General features: G+C 30.9%; 2 protein-coding genes across 2 annotated transcripts; both read left to right on the top strand.

Moving 5' to 3' along the window:
• The first annotated feature begins 4,220 nt into the window (after positions 1 to 4,220).
• On the top strand, positions 4,221 to 14,696 carry LOC141536258 (paramyosin, long form). Its single transcript, XM_074256658.1, has 12 exons — positions 4,221 to 4,374; positions 4,541 to 4,748; positions 5,412 to 5,468; positions 6,366 to 6,452; positions 6,522 to 6,688; positions 8,290 to 9,161; positions 9,987 to 10,114; positions 10,214 to 10,326; positions 13,197 to 13,392; positions 13,582 to 13,710; positions 13,811 to 14,182; positions 14,251 to 14,696. The coding sequence occupies exons 2-12, from the start codon at positions 4,629 to 4,631 to the stop codon at positions 14,644 to 14,646; spliced, it is 2,637 nt and encodes an 878-aa protein (XP_074112759.1). The 5' UTR covers positions 4,221 to 4,374; positions 4,541 to 4,628; the 3' UTR covers positions 14,647 to 14,696.
• LOC141536301 (paramyosin, short form) lies at positions 10,406 to 13,133 on the top strand. The gene is made up of 2 exons (XM_074256735.1): positions 10,406 to 11,544; positions 12,571 to 13,133. The coding sequence occupies exons 1-2, from the start codon at positions 11,245 to 11,247 to the stop codon at positions 13,060 to 13,062; spliced, it is 792 nt and encodes a 263-aa protein (XP_074112836.1). The 5' UTR covers positions 10,406 to 11,244; the 3' UTR covers positions 13,063 to 13,133.
• Positions 14,697 to 15,589: the final 893 nt, after the last annotated feature.

The following is a 15,589-nucleotide window of genomic DNA, read 5'->3' as shown; positions in this document are numbered from 1 at the left end:
AATCTGTAACATGACTCATATTTTTATTTTATTTTTAACTGGTAAAACTCTAGATAAAAATAGAAGACAGTTGAATGGATTTGTATTTATACCCTTACCCTTCTTAGCTTCTAATAAAAATTTGTAATTTAATGGAGTTTTATTATTTTCAAATAGAAATTTGACTAACTACGATTAAGCTCTAAGTGTAACCCACAATCAGGCGATGAGACTTTAATGAATAGACACGCGATAACTAAATCACGGAGAAATTATAGTGACGTTACGCTTAAGACGTCGGCTATTAATGAGAAGACATATTAATTACCGTCTTGATTGACTAAAAACGTCATAGGAAAATTATATTTTTTTTTTAATTTTTAAAATTTATCTGCAAAAATTCTAAAATCGTTGAATGTAATGAAATGTAAAAAAATAGAATATTATTTATTAAAATAACAAAATATAAAAACACATTTTGTTTTTTATATATTTATACTTATAAGTTGAGTCACGATCTAAAATGGTTTTAAACAACCAAGTCTCGTGAACATAATATTACTTGGAACATAATAATAATGTCTTTACTCATACTCATATCATATATTATACGAGTGAGCTGGTATTTCTATTTTGATTCTATCATACTACCGCATAATAAACACCAAGATTCGGCAATAACAACAATTACGACGGTAACAATAATACTCTGGTGATAAATAACATAATTATTAAACATAAAGTTATCATTAACCTGCCTTTACTCAAAATACTAAGCATTGGATATACAGACAAATATAAATAAAATGCAGTTGTTAAGTCGTTAAAAGATCTAACGCAGAATATTATACCAACTGTTGCATGCCGATATTTTTATAGTCAGATATTTATAACCGACTATTAATACAACGGTGATTCAAGTTGCGAGTTTCATTTTTGAAATTTATGTTTTTTATTTTTAATTATTGATCTCACAAATAAAAAAAAAATTTTTTTTTTTTTTAATTTTTTTATGAAAGTTTGACAAATACATCAAACTCCAGAGTTTGTCTTCATTAAAAAGGAATCATAGTAGAGTTGAATTCCTACGGGAAAATAATTGTACCAGTCCTTGAAATAAATAAGCTCCTTATAATTCTAGCAGAGATAAAAACAATAAAACCTAAAAAAAACGATGTCAGATAAATAAAAATACAACGAAGTTGAATTAATTTGATTAAGCTGTTTATAAACACTCGACCGTGAGTGGATATCTTAGTCAGAGTACCTTGGAACGAAAAGTCCACTGGTGTGTACTGTATACTATGTACTATGTACTGTGTACTGTGTATACTGTATACTGTATACTGTATACCAGTGACAGAAGTTAACTTGGATGGTGCGATATATTTAGAGAATTGGGGCAGCGTGCCTTAAAGTTAACACGAATAAAAGGAACAAGAACAAGTTTAAACATCGGAGAAAGAGAAGTCAGATCCAGATGAAGGAACACCGAGTTAATTTCTTCATCTTTAGCTTAAACTTTTGCCCAATTTAAACTGCATAATTTAAATAATACCAAAACTTTATTCCATTTATTATGATAAACAATTCCTCAGAGCTGTCTTATCTGCCCGACAAACTTTAAGTTAACTCCTCCTTCTCCTTATCCTTATCCTTACACCTATAAGATTCTTAGTTTCTATGTTACCAGTCACCCGGCTCTATTTTGTTAATTTATAGAACTTTCAGTTTTGCTATTTACTACCATTAAATATTTACAGTTACGCATTGTTACGAGTTTACCTTGATAAGTTTATTCATTTTTATTTTATTATCATTGTCATTGTTTATTTAGTCTTTCGAATTGTACAATTTTAACTTGACAATGAGTCAGTCTGTCGGAGTGAGGAATAGTCATGTAACGGGGAAGTTGAGATGTGTCAAGGATAAATAAAGAATTGAAGAAAGAAAATTTGGTTCGTCAAAATATATTATTTTATCGTGAAAATAATCGATTAAAAAAAATCAAAAATTTTTCTATTAAAAATTGAATGTTAAAAAAAAATAAAAGTCCAATTTTAAAAAATTTTTTGCTCAATATTCTAGTATATAAATAGTATAAATATTTAAAAATTAAATTTTTACCGATTATTTATCACGATAAAATATACAAACTACCAAAATGGAAATAAAGAATGAGTAGAAAATTGTGGGAATTTTTTCACAAAAAAAAACTGATATTTTTTGAAGTATTAAATTAAAAAAAAAAAAATTAGATAATTCAAAACATGCTTTTTTGTTTTATTGTGACTTAGAAGGTACTTAAAATTTTTTTTTTACTGTTTTGAGATTTATTGCATCGTGAAATTGCGCTGAAACTATGCAAAGTAACGAGTCATATGTAAAAAAAAAAAAAAAAAAAAAAGTAATGAAAGTGGAAGTAGAAGCAGTGAAAGTCAATGCAAGAAGTTGTGATGAAGACAAAGTAGCACAAAGACAATGATGATGATGATGATGGTGGTGATGGCAATGGTGCAAGCACAAAGCTTTTAGAAAACTTTGTTGAAATACATGATGAGTTTTATAGGATGTTGGGGGGTCTGTTCTATTCTCGGTCGCGGTTAAGTTGGCAAAATGTTCAGCAATTAGCGATCCAACGGCAGAGCGAGCTACTGTGCTTGGATGCTTGGGACAAGTTTTGTTAAAAGGGATTCAACAGCGCTGATCAGTATAGTTCAGTCGTCGGGCTTATTCTGTAAAGAGGCGGAGGTGATCTGAAGAAGAGGATCTTCATCTTAAACATGCGAACATCAAAAGATGAAGATGGAGATGATGATGACGATAATGATGGAGAGCAGTTGTAGATTTAGATAGAGATGTAGAAGTAGAAGTAGAAGTAAGTGAGGACTGAGGAAGAGGAAGAAGTAGGAGCGAGATAATCTCAAATTACGCTGTGAGCTTTAGCTAGGCTGACGTTAATTTTTGCCCACCATTGCCTGGCAACCTTTTATAGACACTCGGAGGTAGTGGGGCAGGATACCATTCTTAACGGATCTGGGAAAACTTTTTTTTTTAGATTATTTATTAATATTAATATTTTGTTCTTCAAAGAATTTATCATAAAAAAAAATTTTTTTTCTAAAATAAAATATTTGACAATTTTTGGTTGTAAAATTTTTCTGCAATTTAAAATTGTTTAATATTTGAGTGAAAAATTTAAACTATAATTTTTTTTTAATTTGCTAAATAATTTTTAAAAATATTGTTTTTTTTTTTTCGACCTGTAAATATTTCATTGTCACTAAAATTTAATTTTACTTTCTCAACTTATTTAAACGCGGATTGCATAATAAAAAAATTATTAATAGAAAAATTTTGTTACATAAATTTGAAAACTAAAAATGTGTTACAAGAATTTTAGATTGACCTCTTAGTTTTTTTTATTTTTCTTACAATTTCATCATTTAAATACTTGAAATAATATTAATAAGCTCAACTTTTTGTTCAATCATTTAAAAAATATTCCTTTAAATTTTTCACCAAAAATACTTTTGGTGAATTTCTCAAAAAAGAATACTGAAAGTTTATGTAAATACTCGAAAAATATATAAAGATCTAAAAATACGATAAAATATATTCGTCATAATTAAACCTGAAAAATGCAATCCAAAGTACGACAAGCGTGGTGAATGCCAAGGAAGCATGACGAGATACACTTAAACCTCCATACATATAATTTTACTCTATATACGCTGCGAAAAAAAAAAAATAAATAAAAAGAAGAAGAAGAAGAAGGAAAGGGACTTGCAAATATGAGAGAAAGTAATTTAGAATTTCCACCCCCGACAAGCTTTTGGCATCGTCCTCGTGCGATGAGTTGTCGTGGTGTTTTTGGAAATGTGATCAACGCTAAAACGCATCACCAAGAATATGCGAGTTACTATTACTAATGATGTAAATTCTCTCGGATTTAAATGTTCCACCGTCTGAGAGTACCCGCGAAAACCCAAAAACAAAAACAAAATCCAAAAGATAAAATAAGAAGATTTGTAATAAAATAAATGAGATAACAAGATGCGTTTTACTTCTGAGATGGTTGCGAGGATGCTTATATATTATCATACTTATACTCGTACTCAAAATATATATAATAACAGTAATAGAAATATTAATAATCATAACTATCATCTTCATTTTCATTTTCATCTCTGCCCTGATCATAAATGATGAAACACGCATGCGCGTTAGATCATTATGACGGGGTCATCAAGTAGCCGCGCATCATACGAACGACGGCGTTAGCGCACAACGAGTAGGGCGCTGGTCGACTCCGAAACCCAGTGGAAGATACGACTTGTTGGCAGTTACCACGAAGAAATATTCACACGACTTTTAATCATCCACCCTCTTACGGTGTCTATTTATCATTATTAATTTTCATTTTGTGTTATATCATTTAATTTTTATTAGAAATTTAAACTTTTAATTTTTTTTTTTTTATTTATTTTACCGATTTTCCAATTTATCCCTATCGTCAAACATCTATTATTGATAATTAATAATTTTAATAATTTGGCAGCACCGACAGGGGCCGGAAAGAACCTCTGAGCAGAACCACAAGAGCTTAAACGGAAATTGAACGAAAAATAACATAAAATTAGCTGAAAATGTCGTCTTCAGCTGTTGCGAAAACTTCAAAATACACCTACCGTAGCACTGGAGGTGCTGGTCATGCCGATGTTAGCATCGAGTACAGCGCTGATCTAAGTGCTCTTACAAGACTTGAGGTTTGTTTTATTTATTTGTCTATTAATTTATTTTTTAACTAATAAATGGTATTGACTAGTCATCAATGATTGATTTAGTAAAAAATTTTAGCAATAAGTAAAAATAGGACTTGTGTGTAGTGTCTGTGCTAGTGATGTGACTTTACAAAAATAAAAAAGACTGAAAAGTGCCTCGGAGTTCAGTGACCATGGATGTTAGTGCCAACCATCTAAGAAGCCAAAGTGAACGACTGAAAATGTCTACCGGATAGAGCGAGACTAAAATAGATAAATTTATAAATAAATAAATGTGTGACGTAGATCTGTCTGATGTATTGGTTTTGTTAATTTCATTAATATAAATATTAATTTTTCTTGTATAAGTAAAGATAAAAAATTTTATAAATATTTTTGAGTTTTGTTTAAAGTTTGCAAATGGTGCTGAGTCCTAAATTTTCTAGTTAACGCGTTTCGCGTAACAAAGTGTTCAACGAGGATATTTTTGTCGTCCGATTACGTAAAAGCCCAGATCTTAAGATCTAACTTTGTCTGAGCTATATCTGCTTTAAAAATACAATACTATTAATATAAATATATGTATAATTGTTTTTTTCTTATCAATAAATTCATGTTGATAATTTAAAAATTTGATTAATCAATTTATTGAATTATTTTTTGTTTTAGGACAAAATTCGTCTTCTGCAAGAAGATCTAGAGTGTGAGAGAGAATTACGTCAAAGGGTAAGTCTAACTGTAAATTATTTTGTATAAAATTTATGAAATTTCGGATACTTAACACTCGATAAATAAATACGTTATTTATAAATAATTTATAAAATATTTTTAAAAAGAAGGGGTAATATGACTAGGTCGAAAAGTCCAGCTAACCGTCTCTATTTTTGGGGCATCTCAGATTAAGCCTTTCGGCGGCTCTTTGCTCATTGCATTCCTACCTCGCGTATTTAATGACCGAGAATTGGTATGCGTTTGAATCTATGGCCTCGAAAGATCGGCCTTGGAATCAATATACTGAAAATAAAAAAACAAAAACAGAAATTTTTGTTTAACTTTATCATTTTAAGAACAAATGTTTATGATGATTTAAATTCATTCCAAAGTCATGGGGTTAATTGTTTTACATAAATTACAGGCGCTTTTATGATACTGACAAGATCTAAGATATCAATGAACTAAAGTAGTTTAGAAGCGAGCGAAACAAAGGAGGATTATTGTAAACCATAGCGGAAAAACGGCCGTTTGTAAGGTGAATAAAGCTGCTGTAGGCGCAGCTTTATTTAGAATTGTTATTTGTGAGCTTTTTAAAAAAAATTTTTTTTTTAATACCAAACTACCGCGTAATCTTGCGTTGCAGAGAAATTTTATTTCTATCACTTTCAATTTTACTGTTGAATAAATTTCAAATAATTTTCTCGTAATAGAACACTTATTTTTAGAAATCGCGATACGAGTGTGGGAGGAATGACCATTTTAAATAGAGAACTCAGATATCATTGAAATCAATTTTTCCCATTTTTTTTTTTAGTCAAATTTTTAAATATTTCTAAAAAAAAATAAAGCCGTAAAATTTTTGAAAATTTGACAATAAAAATAAATTCTTTGGTTTGTTTAAATTTTCAGATTGAACGTGAACGGGCCGATCTCAGTGTCCAGGTTATCCAACTATCCGAGCGCTTGGAGGAAGCTGAGGGTGGCGCTGAATCTCAAGTAATTTTCTTTCAATGTAACTTAGAATTTTAGAGATAAAGAATTTTACTTAAAAAAATTTTTTTTCAGTTTGAGATCAACAAGAAAAGAGACACTGAGTTGCTAAAGCTAAGAAAACTGCTGGAAGATGTCCATCTGGAGAGCGAGGAGACCGCTCACCACCTCCGAAAGAAGCACCAAGAAATCGTGGTCGACTTCCAGGACCAAATTGACCAGATGTCAAAAGCTCGCGCCAGGTCAGCGGAATTATTACTTAAAATATTAAGCGGCGTTATTTAAAAATGATGATTATGTTTGCGGAACTGGCTGGTCTCCAAGCTCTGTCGTGGAGAGAAAAGTGAGCCGAGGAGAGAATGTACACCTGAAATACATAAATGGCCTGTTCTGCCAAAAACTTTCTAAACTTAGGACCAGATGCTATAAAAATGAAACTTTTTTCAAAATTTGATTCGCTTAAAATTTTTTGAGATTTTTAAATAATTTTTAGATTAAATTTTTAAACCGAGTCTGATGGAGAATTATTTTGAGAAAATTAATGAATTTATTGATTTATAGAAAAGTATCGCGAGTAATTATCTGAATAAATAAGAGAGCCAGTAGAAGTCGGTTCTTCAGCTTAGCGTACTGAGTTACGCGGCTTATGACTATTTTTAACCGAGTCCGCGAAGCAATTCTCAACCCCACTGCGCGCCATATTAGTCCACGTTACCGGCCTGAAATCCCCACTCGGATAAATACCAAACGGACGACACCTTACACTCTTCCATGATCGCGTGGGTGGACGTTTAAAGGATGGGACTGTTTTTATTTTTTGAAGATTTTTTTTCTAGAAGTTATAAACATCTCAGTTAATGACCTACGTATAATTACCCAGTGTCAGCATGACGGATCTTTCTGACAAATATACAATAATTAAATGAAATTTGGATTTAGATAATCTGTACCAATTTCAGAGGCTTAAATAAACTATTGGGGACGCAGACCAGTTATTTTTATTATGTATTATATTATATGGGAGAGATATTTTTGAATTTTTTGTTCTATTTTTGAGGGAACATATTTTTATTTAGGAGACATGATGACAGATATTTGCTTTCGGTTTTCATTGTTATGATTTTGATGGGAATTGCAGATGGAACCGGCTATTTTTATGTTTTTGAATCTTGGGTGATGAAATTCTTTAGGTTTTTAACTTGAAAAAAATTTTTTTTTATTTGTGATGAGGAGTTAGAGAAGAAGATGAAGTATTTTATTTTTAAATGGAATAAAGTAAAATTTAATTAAATTAAAAAAAATTTCTTATTTCAAAAAATTTATTTGCTTAATTCAAGACGATCAAACTCAAAATTTTTTTAAAACAAAAAATACACCGAATAAAATTAACTCGATTTTAAAAAATAAAATTCTTATGCCAACAAAATCATTTTTAAGACCTTTATCGACTTGATTTTTGTACATTTTTTTTTATTTAAAAACATTTTTCTTCTTTAATTTTTTTTTCAATATAAAGTAAAAGACCTAGTTATTGACACTTGCCTAATTGTTTGACACTTGCAATTTAATTCTTATTTAAAAAAAAAATGTTCTCAAAAAAAAAACAATTATCTTGAAATTTACAATTTAATAATAATATTTATTTTTTTTATGAGAGTTGATTTGTTTTTTTTAATTAAAATAAAATTGCAAGTGTCAATAACTGGGTCTTTTACCTTACAGTTCATGTTTTCAATAAACACAATGAAAAAAATGAATCTTTTTGCCAATGACTATTGTTAAATTTTTCTATAACAATTATTTGAGATAAACAACCAATAATATAAATAATTAAAAAATTTAGGGCGGACAAAGAAAAAGCAAAATTCCAACAAGAGGTATACGAACTTTTGGCCCAGCTGGACAACGTAACAAAGGAGAAAGTACTCTCAATAAAAACGATTGAGAAATTGGAGATCCATATTTCGGAATTGAATGTCAAGATCGAGGAACTGAACCGTACAATCGTGGACATCACTAGCCACAAGACCCGTTTGTCCCAAGAAAACACCGAGCTGGTAAGAGAAGTCCAGGACTTGAAAGTAAACATGGAGAGCATTGTCTACACCAAGTCTCAGTTGGCCAGCCAATTGGAGGACGCTCGTCGTCGTTTGGAGGATGAAGACCGTCGTCGCATGATGGTCGAGGCTTCTTTGCACCAGGTGGAGACCGAGCTCGAGTCCGTCCGAGTTCAGCTCGAGGAAGAGTCTGAGGCACGCCTGGACCTGGAACGGCAGCTGGTGAAGGCCACTGGCGAGGTCCAAGTCTGGCGATCCAAGTACGAAACCGAAGCAAATGCTCGCGTCGAAGAGGTCGAGGAAATCCGTCGCAAGTTCACCTGCCGCATCCAGGAACAGGAGGAGCAGATCGAGAACCTCTTGGTCAGGATCAACAATTTGGAGAAGCAGAAGTCGCGCTTGCAGTCCGAGGTCGAGGTTCTCATTATCGATCTTGAGAAGGCCAATGGAACTGCTCGGGAAATGCAGAAGCGCGTTGAGCACTTGGAGAAGGTTAATATCGAGTTGAAGTCGCGGTTGGAGGAGACCGTTACTCTGTACGAGCAGAGCCAGCGTGATCTTAGAAACAAACAGCAGGAGCTTATGAGATGCAACGCCGAGTTGGAGAAGACCCGTGATCTTAAGGAACAACTTGCACGTGAAAATAAGAAACTTGGAGGTAATTCTTGGATTTTTTTCTTTTTTTATCAAATCAATATTATTAACAGCCGATCCCCACTTTTTATCACTTATTTATTAATTATAGTTAAGTCCTTACAAAAAAATTTAAGTTTTTAATTTTTAATAACTTTTATTAAGTTTAATCATTAAAAAAAAAAAAAAATCTTAATTTTTTTAATAATTTTATAACTATTAAAAATTTTTAAAAGAAATATCTGAAATTTTTTCTATTTAATATAAATTAAATTTTTATGTTTGATTGAAATGAAAATTTTGTTTATTTCAATAACTTGTGATTCTATAAAAATATAATTGAATTATTTAAAAATTAAATTAAAAGTTTATCCAAGTTAACAAAACAAAAATAAATGATAACTTTTAATAAATATTCAAAACCCGGAGAGCTTTTCTACTTTAACAATAACTACCCTTCTTCAGTTGGTAATATACAGCCCGAAAAGTCAAAGCATTTAAATATTTTCAATGTAATTAAACATAATCTTCCGGACAGCTTGAGCATCAAGACTGCTTGATATAAGAGCAAACTTTTTTGTTACGAAGCAAAGAACCCAGGAAAATAATACTAATTGTTAAAAATACATTACCAGTTTCTCATTTCCATTTTCCTTCTACTTCAAAACTCAAGCAATCGAACTTTCTTAAACCAATAAAGCTGAGTATCGCAATAAACAACCCTTAGATGCTGATTGCACCACCATGAATATTTATTAACTGAGAAGAAGTTCCGTGACCTTTAATCTCACAATTTAAATAATTTAAAAATTCTTTTATTCAAAATTATAAAAGGAAAATATTGTTTCAGATGATTTATCCGACGCTAAGAACCAATTGGGTGACATGAACCGACGTCTCCATGAATTGGAATTAGAGCTCCGTCGTCTGGAGAACGAACGTGAAGAATTAGCAGCCGCTTACAAAGAAGCTGAAGCTGTAATTATCTTCCAAATTTAGTTTTATAAAAAAAAAAAATTTTTTTAGAGATAACAATTGATCCAATCTACAATTTATCTTTCTTCCAATAAATTTCAGGGCCGCAAAGTAGAAGAACAACGATCCCAGCGTTTGTCAGCCGAACTAAGTGCACTTCGTCACGAAACCGATCGTCGTCTTGCTGAGAAAGACGAAGAAATAGAATGCATTCGGTGAGTTGTTTAATTTTTTTTTTTTTTTTTTTTTTTTTCAATTTTCTTTTCTATCATGGATAGACTTTTAGTTGTTAATCATCGATGACGCAATGAATTTATTTTGATCGATAACCATGGCCTAGCTCACCGAATCAATCGACGATTTCAACAGAACTTATTCAAGGACAATGGCAATTTATTTATTTGATAATTGAACAAAAGTTTATTTAAATTTTATTGAATTTTAATCAATTTTTTCAATCAATTCCGTGAAATTGTATTTCAGAATTTGGTTCAAAAATTTGACATTGAAAAAATTGATAAAAAAATCGTAAAATATAAAAACAGAAAATTTTTTTTTATTTTATAAAAATAAAATGCAAGCAAGTGAAAGCTTGGGAGTAAAGTCCGACATCTCGGGATCGATTGATGGAGAAGAAGAAAGAAAAGAATAGAAGAAGAGTTAAACTGAATGAAGACTGAATGGGAGCTTTTACATGTGACCAGATGACACGTGATCTATCAATCAACACTAAACATAACTAATCGATTACTGGGGGAAATCTTCGACAGTTTGCCTCGCCAATCATCGACACCTCGGCATTATATTATCTAGTACAGCTCTCTAATAATATACAATACCCGCAAGCCGATCTACTTATTAGCGGTGCTGATTGGTCGCTCTCATTACCAGCTAAGTAATCACACATTAAATCGATGGATCGAGACCTGAAAAACAAAACTACAAAAGATACCCAACGCATTAAGACTCATATTCATGTCTGTTGACCATCGAAACCAGTTTCATTTGTTGTCCTCTCATCATCGCGTTAATTCCGTGATTAGTGCCTTTATAATAATTAATAGTAACAAAAATATTAATTATTAATATTATAATTGTTGTTGACGCATTTGGATATTGTTCAACACATTAAAATGTCGGGTGACGTGCCATTGTCTCACATGCCGTTGGACACAAAATGGAAAAAATCTCACCCTACGACAGTTTACGACAAAAATTACAGTTATGGGATTAATTATTACCAGCCGATGATCGATTACATTGATCAGAAAAGTCGAAATGTCGTTAAAAATCCAGAGTATCCAGAAATGCCCTGGTCTGACGAACGGTTACTGTGGGAACGAAAACGCGTTCTTCCTTACACAGCTGAAGAATTAATTCAGCACGCCATGGAGGCGGAAGACCAAGCCAAGGATCATTTGTCTCATTTTAAGGTATGCGATTGCCTTGCTATTGGTTTACATTCAAATTTACTTATAAAGATGATTAATTAGTTGTGATTTATCACACGCGTATTTACGATTCATTTGCCAAAACATTTTGGATTATAATTTTTATTAAATAATCTTTTGAAAGGACATATATGCATTTTTATATATATAGGAAAACTTTAATTTTTTATTCAACTAGATTATCTACTTTTAATTTTTTTGAAATTATTACTTGAAAACAATTTTTTTAAGTCTAGTTTTAGATTGGAATTTTTGAAAAATTTAATTAATTAATTTTTAAAGTTGATTGAATTTAAAAATTTTTAGTAAATAAATAATCGATTTTTTTTTCAAAGCTTAAAAGTTAACAATTAGATTAATTTTGTTATTGCCAAAAATATTTTTGGACTTGAATATTTTAAAAAATAACTAAGAATTTGACAGCTTTATGAAATTTGATCCTGAAATTTATAATAATAGCATTATATAATAATAATAATAATTTTTAAAATAGACAAAAAAAATTATGAAATTGACTTTGAATTTATAAACGATTTTTCACTCATCTGAAAATAATTTATGATAGTTATAATAAAAATTAATCATTATCAACATATGTTCTTTAAAATAAAGTTATTAATAATTATTAATAACAATAATAAGTTAAAAGTGGGAGAACTAATAAGAATGAAAATCGAGCGGAAAGACGGGGAAAAATTGATGATGATTGGTGCGGGCAACTTGGCGACGGCTGACCTTTTAAATATCTAATTTTGTAGTCCGGGGAACAGGCCAGCTATCTTCAAGTGCTTTCATGCCAGTGCGGTTTGTTAAAGCTCGCGCGCGGAAATACATTAACTCACAAGTTTATTACTGAAACTCCCTATTTTTTAATTTTTCTACCGACCAATCCTTTGTAATTATTTATTGTTCATTTTTTAAACTATAATATATTTAAAGTAAAAAATAAATAACTAAGGACCAAGTAAAGTAATCTTTGGATTAAGCAGAAAATTGTTTGGTTTAAAGATCGCAAAACGTTCAGACTTTAGTTTGAGAAAAGCTGTCGAGGCAACCCACGTAACCAAGGATCTACTCCCGTCGAATATTGAAGAAACAACAAAATCTTTCCGAAACGAACGCCCGATTCCCCTGGACGTGACAATGGCCGACTTAATGGTACAAACAGTAAGGAACAACGAAAAAATGCGACACGTTAAACAGGCATTAGATCACAGCCAACGTTTACGTGGAAAATCCGCCCGAGCTATTGAATTCGAATTGAGAGCTGAGTCGGCGAAAAATTTATCCGGCACGACAGAGCTCGCGGATATCAGAAAATACCAACGAGAAGCTATGCAAGCTATGTGGGATGAGCGAGACCACGTTAGAATGATGGAGGATCGCGCTAAATTGCTCAAGGATGAAGAGATGAGACTTACCCAGCCCCTCGACGAATTGACTAACGAATTGAAGGAACTCGACATTAGGTCTAGCAATTATTATATGGATAAGAGGTAGTCCAAACAATCGATATTATTCTTAAAAGTCTATCCATGTTTGAAAATGTCTTTTTTTTTTTTTTTTTTTTTTCGTTGATAACTTTGTGTTTTTTTATATTCATTAATTTATTTGATTTATTCATTCAAAATTAGCAAACAGACCAGCATTGAAATTGAACAGTTGAACGCCCGAGTGGTCGAAGCTGAAACTAAATTGAAAACTGAAGTTACACGTATCAAGAAGAAGCTCCAGATACAGATCACTGAATTGGAATTGTCTTTGGATGTTGCTAACAAAAATAACATTGACCTACAGAAGACTATCAAGAAGCAATCGCTCACTTTGACAGTATGTATTTTAAAAAAATTTTTTTTCGGCAAAAATTCCATGATTTTTCGGATTATTTTTAAAAAATAAATTTTTCAAAAAAAAATTTTTTTTAATTTCATATTTAATAATTAAAAAAAAAAAACTATAAATTAAATTTTAAAGAAATATTTAATATTGACATGAAAAACATTGATTTTTTTTTTAAAGGAATTGCAATCTCACTACGATGAAGTACAACGTCAATTGTCAGTAACACTTGATCAATTGGGAATAAGTCAACGCCGACTCCAATCATTGACTGCTGAAATTGAAGAAATTCGCGGCAACTATGAATCCGTGAGTATTTTTTAATTAAAAACAAATCTATTACTATTTATAATTTTATTGAATGATTTAAAAATGAAATTAAATAAATCAATGAATTATTTATTCAAAGGCACTACGCGCAAAGAGAAACGTCGAGCAGCAATACGAAGAGTCAGTAAGCCGCATCAATGAGCTGACAACCATAAACGTCAACATAACATCTTCAAAATCAAAATTGGAACAAGAATTGACAGCTTTAGCCGGTGACTACGAGGAAGTTACCAAAGAATTGAGAGTGAGCGATGAGCGATACCAACGCGTGCAAACTGAGCTTAAGCACACAGTTGAAATTTTGCACGAAGAACAAGAGCGCATTGTCAAGATCGAGTCTATTAAGAAGTCCCTAGAAATCGAAGTAAAGAATCTCTCAGTGCGTCTGGAAGAGGTTGAGGCCAACGCTATTGTCGGTGGCAAGCGTATCATCAGCAAGCTTGAATCCCGGGTAATGATAATTGACAATTTTTTAATTTTTTTTCAACAACCTTAAATTACAAAATTATTTTTTCTCAGATTCGTGACTTGGAATTGGAATTGGACGAGGAGAAACGCCGACACGCGGAAACCGTGAAGATCCTCCGCAAAAAGGAGCGCAACATCAAGGAGGTGATGATCCAAGTTGAGGAGGACTCCAAGAACATTGCTCTTCTCCAAGAGTCGCTGGACAAGGCCCAACAGAAGGTATCTATTTACAAGAGACAGCTCCAGGAGCAAGAAGGCATGTCTCAACAGAGCGTCACCCGAGTCCGGCGGTTCCAGAGGGAACTTGAGGCTGCTGAAGATCGTGCAGACACTGCCGAAAGCAATCTAACCCTGATCCGTGCGAAACACCGCAGCTTTGTCACCACATCCACTGTACCAGGATCGCAAGTCTACCTAGTCCAGGAATCGAGGCAGGAGTTAAACTAATTTATTATCGACATCTTTATTTCCAATAATAAATGCCTCCATTTATCAAACATCTTTTCATTCATTATTATTATTATTATTATTATTATTATTATTATTATTATTATTATTATTATTATTATTATTATTATTATTATTATTATAATTATTATAAATATTATTATTATTATTATTATTATTATTATTATTATTATTATTATTATTATTATTATTATTATTATTATTATTATTATTATTATTATTATTATTATTATTATTATTATTATTATTATTATTATTATTATTATTATTATTATTATAAATTATTATTATTATTATTATTATTATTATTATCCTTATTGTACTCGACTTAATGTGTACTGAAATGCAAATTGATTTATTTATTTAATAAACTAGAATTCATTTTAAGCATCGAGACAGAAGGATACAAATTAAAAAAAATTATAATATTAATATAAGGAGAAATAAAATACTTTGATAAAAAAAAAATTAAAGAAGAATATTTAAAAAATGAGGGTGACAGCTTAATTGTAACTGACCAAAATTAATAGAGTCGATCAATATATATTTTATTATTATAATTGTTATTAATTATTAACTCTTCATTGCTAATTGATAATAATAGTGATTATTATTATTATTTATTTAATTTTTTTCCATGGTTGGAGACGAAAATAAAAGTTAAATGGATCGTCCCTGGATTTATAAAAAAAAGAGTAAATAAATAAATAAAAAAAAAATAAACTATTTTATTTTTATAAAAAATTAAAACAGTGATCGAGGTGGGAATGATTAATTCGTATGGACATTTAATTATTGAAACAACCTTTCGTGCCCTTCTCACCCGAGTGACGAATTTAAATTATGAATAAAATAAAAATAATGGAGAAAATAAATTATTTAAAAGATAAAATATATATTATTGTATCTAAACTATTATAGA

Source organism: Cotesia typhae, unplaced genomic scaffold (genome assembly GCF_013202065.1).
Source record: "Cotesia typhae breed Kobodo isofemale line unplaced genomic scaffold, CoteBio_Ctyphae contig_123, whole genome shotgun sequence".
Lineage (NCBI taxonomy): Eukaryota > Metazoa > Arthropoda > Insecta > Hymenoptera > Braconidae > Cotesia > Cotesia typhae.
This window is presented reverse-complemented; position numbering and strand designations above follow the sequence as displayed.

What these genes read in the sequence shown, in the direction of transcription:
- LOC141536258 (XM_074256658.1), top strand. Translation starts at nt 4,629, where the DNA reads ATGTCGTCTTCAGCTGTTGCGAAAACTTCAAAATACACCTACCGTAGC. An exon ending in GTGCTCTTACAAGACTTGAG is followed by an intron (nt 4,749 to 5,411) that starts GTTTGTTTTATT and finishes TTTTTGTTTTAG; the next exon opens with GACAAAATTCGTCTTCTGCA. An exon ending in TGAAAATAAGAAACTTGGAG is followed by an intron (nt 9,162 to 9,986) that starts GTAATTCTTGGA and finishes ATATTGTTTCAG; the next exon opens with ATGATTTATCCGACGCTAAG.
- LOC141536301 (XM_074256735.1), top strand. Translation starts at nt 11,245, where the DNA reads ATGTCGGGTGACGTGCCATTGTCTCACATGCCGTTGGACACAAAATGG. An exon ending in ATCATTTGTCTCATTTTAAG is followed by an intron (nt 11,545 to 12,570) that starts GTATGCGATTGC and finishes TTTGGTTTAAAG; the next exon opens with ATCGCAAAACGTTCAGACTT.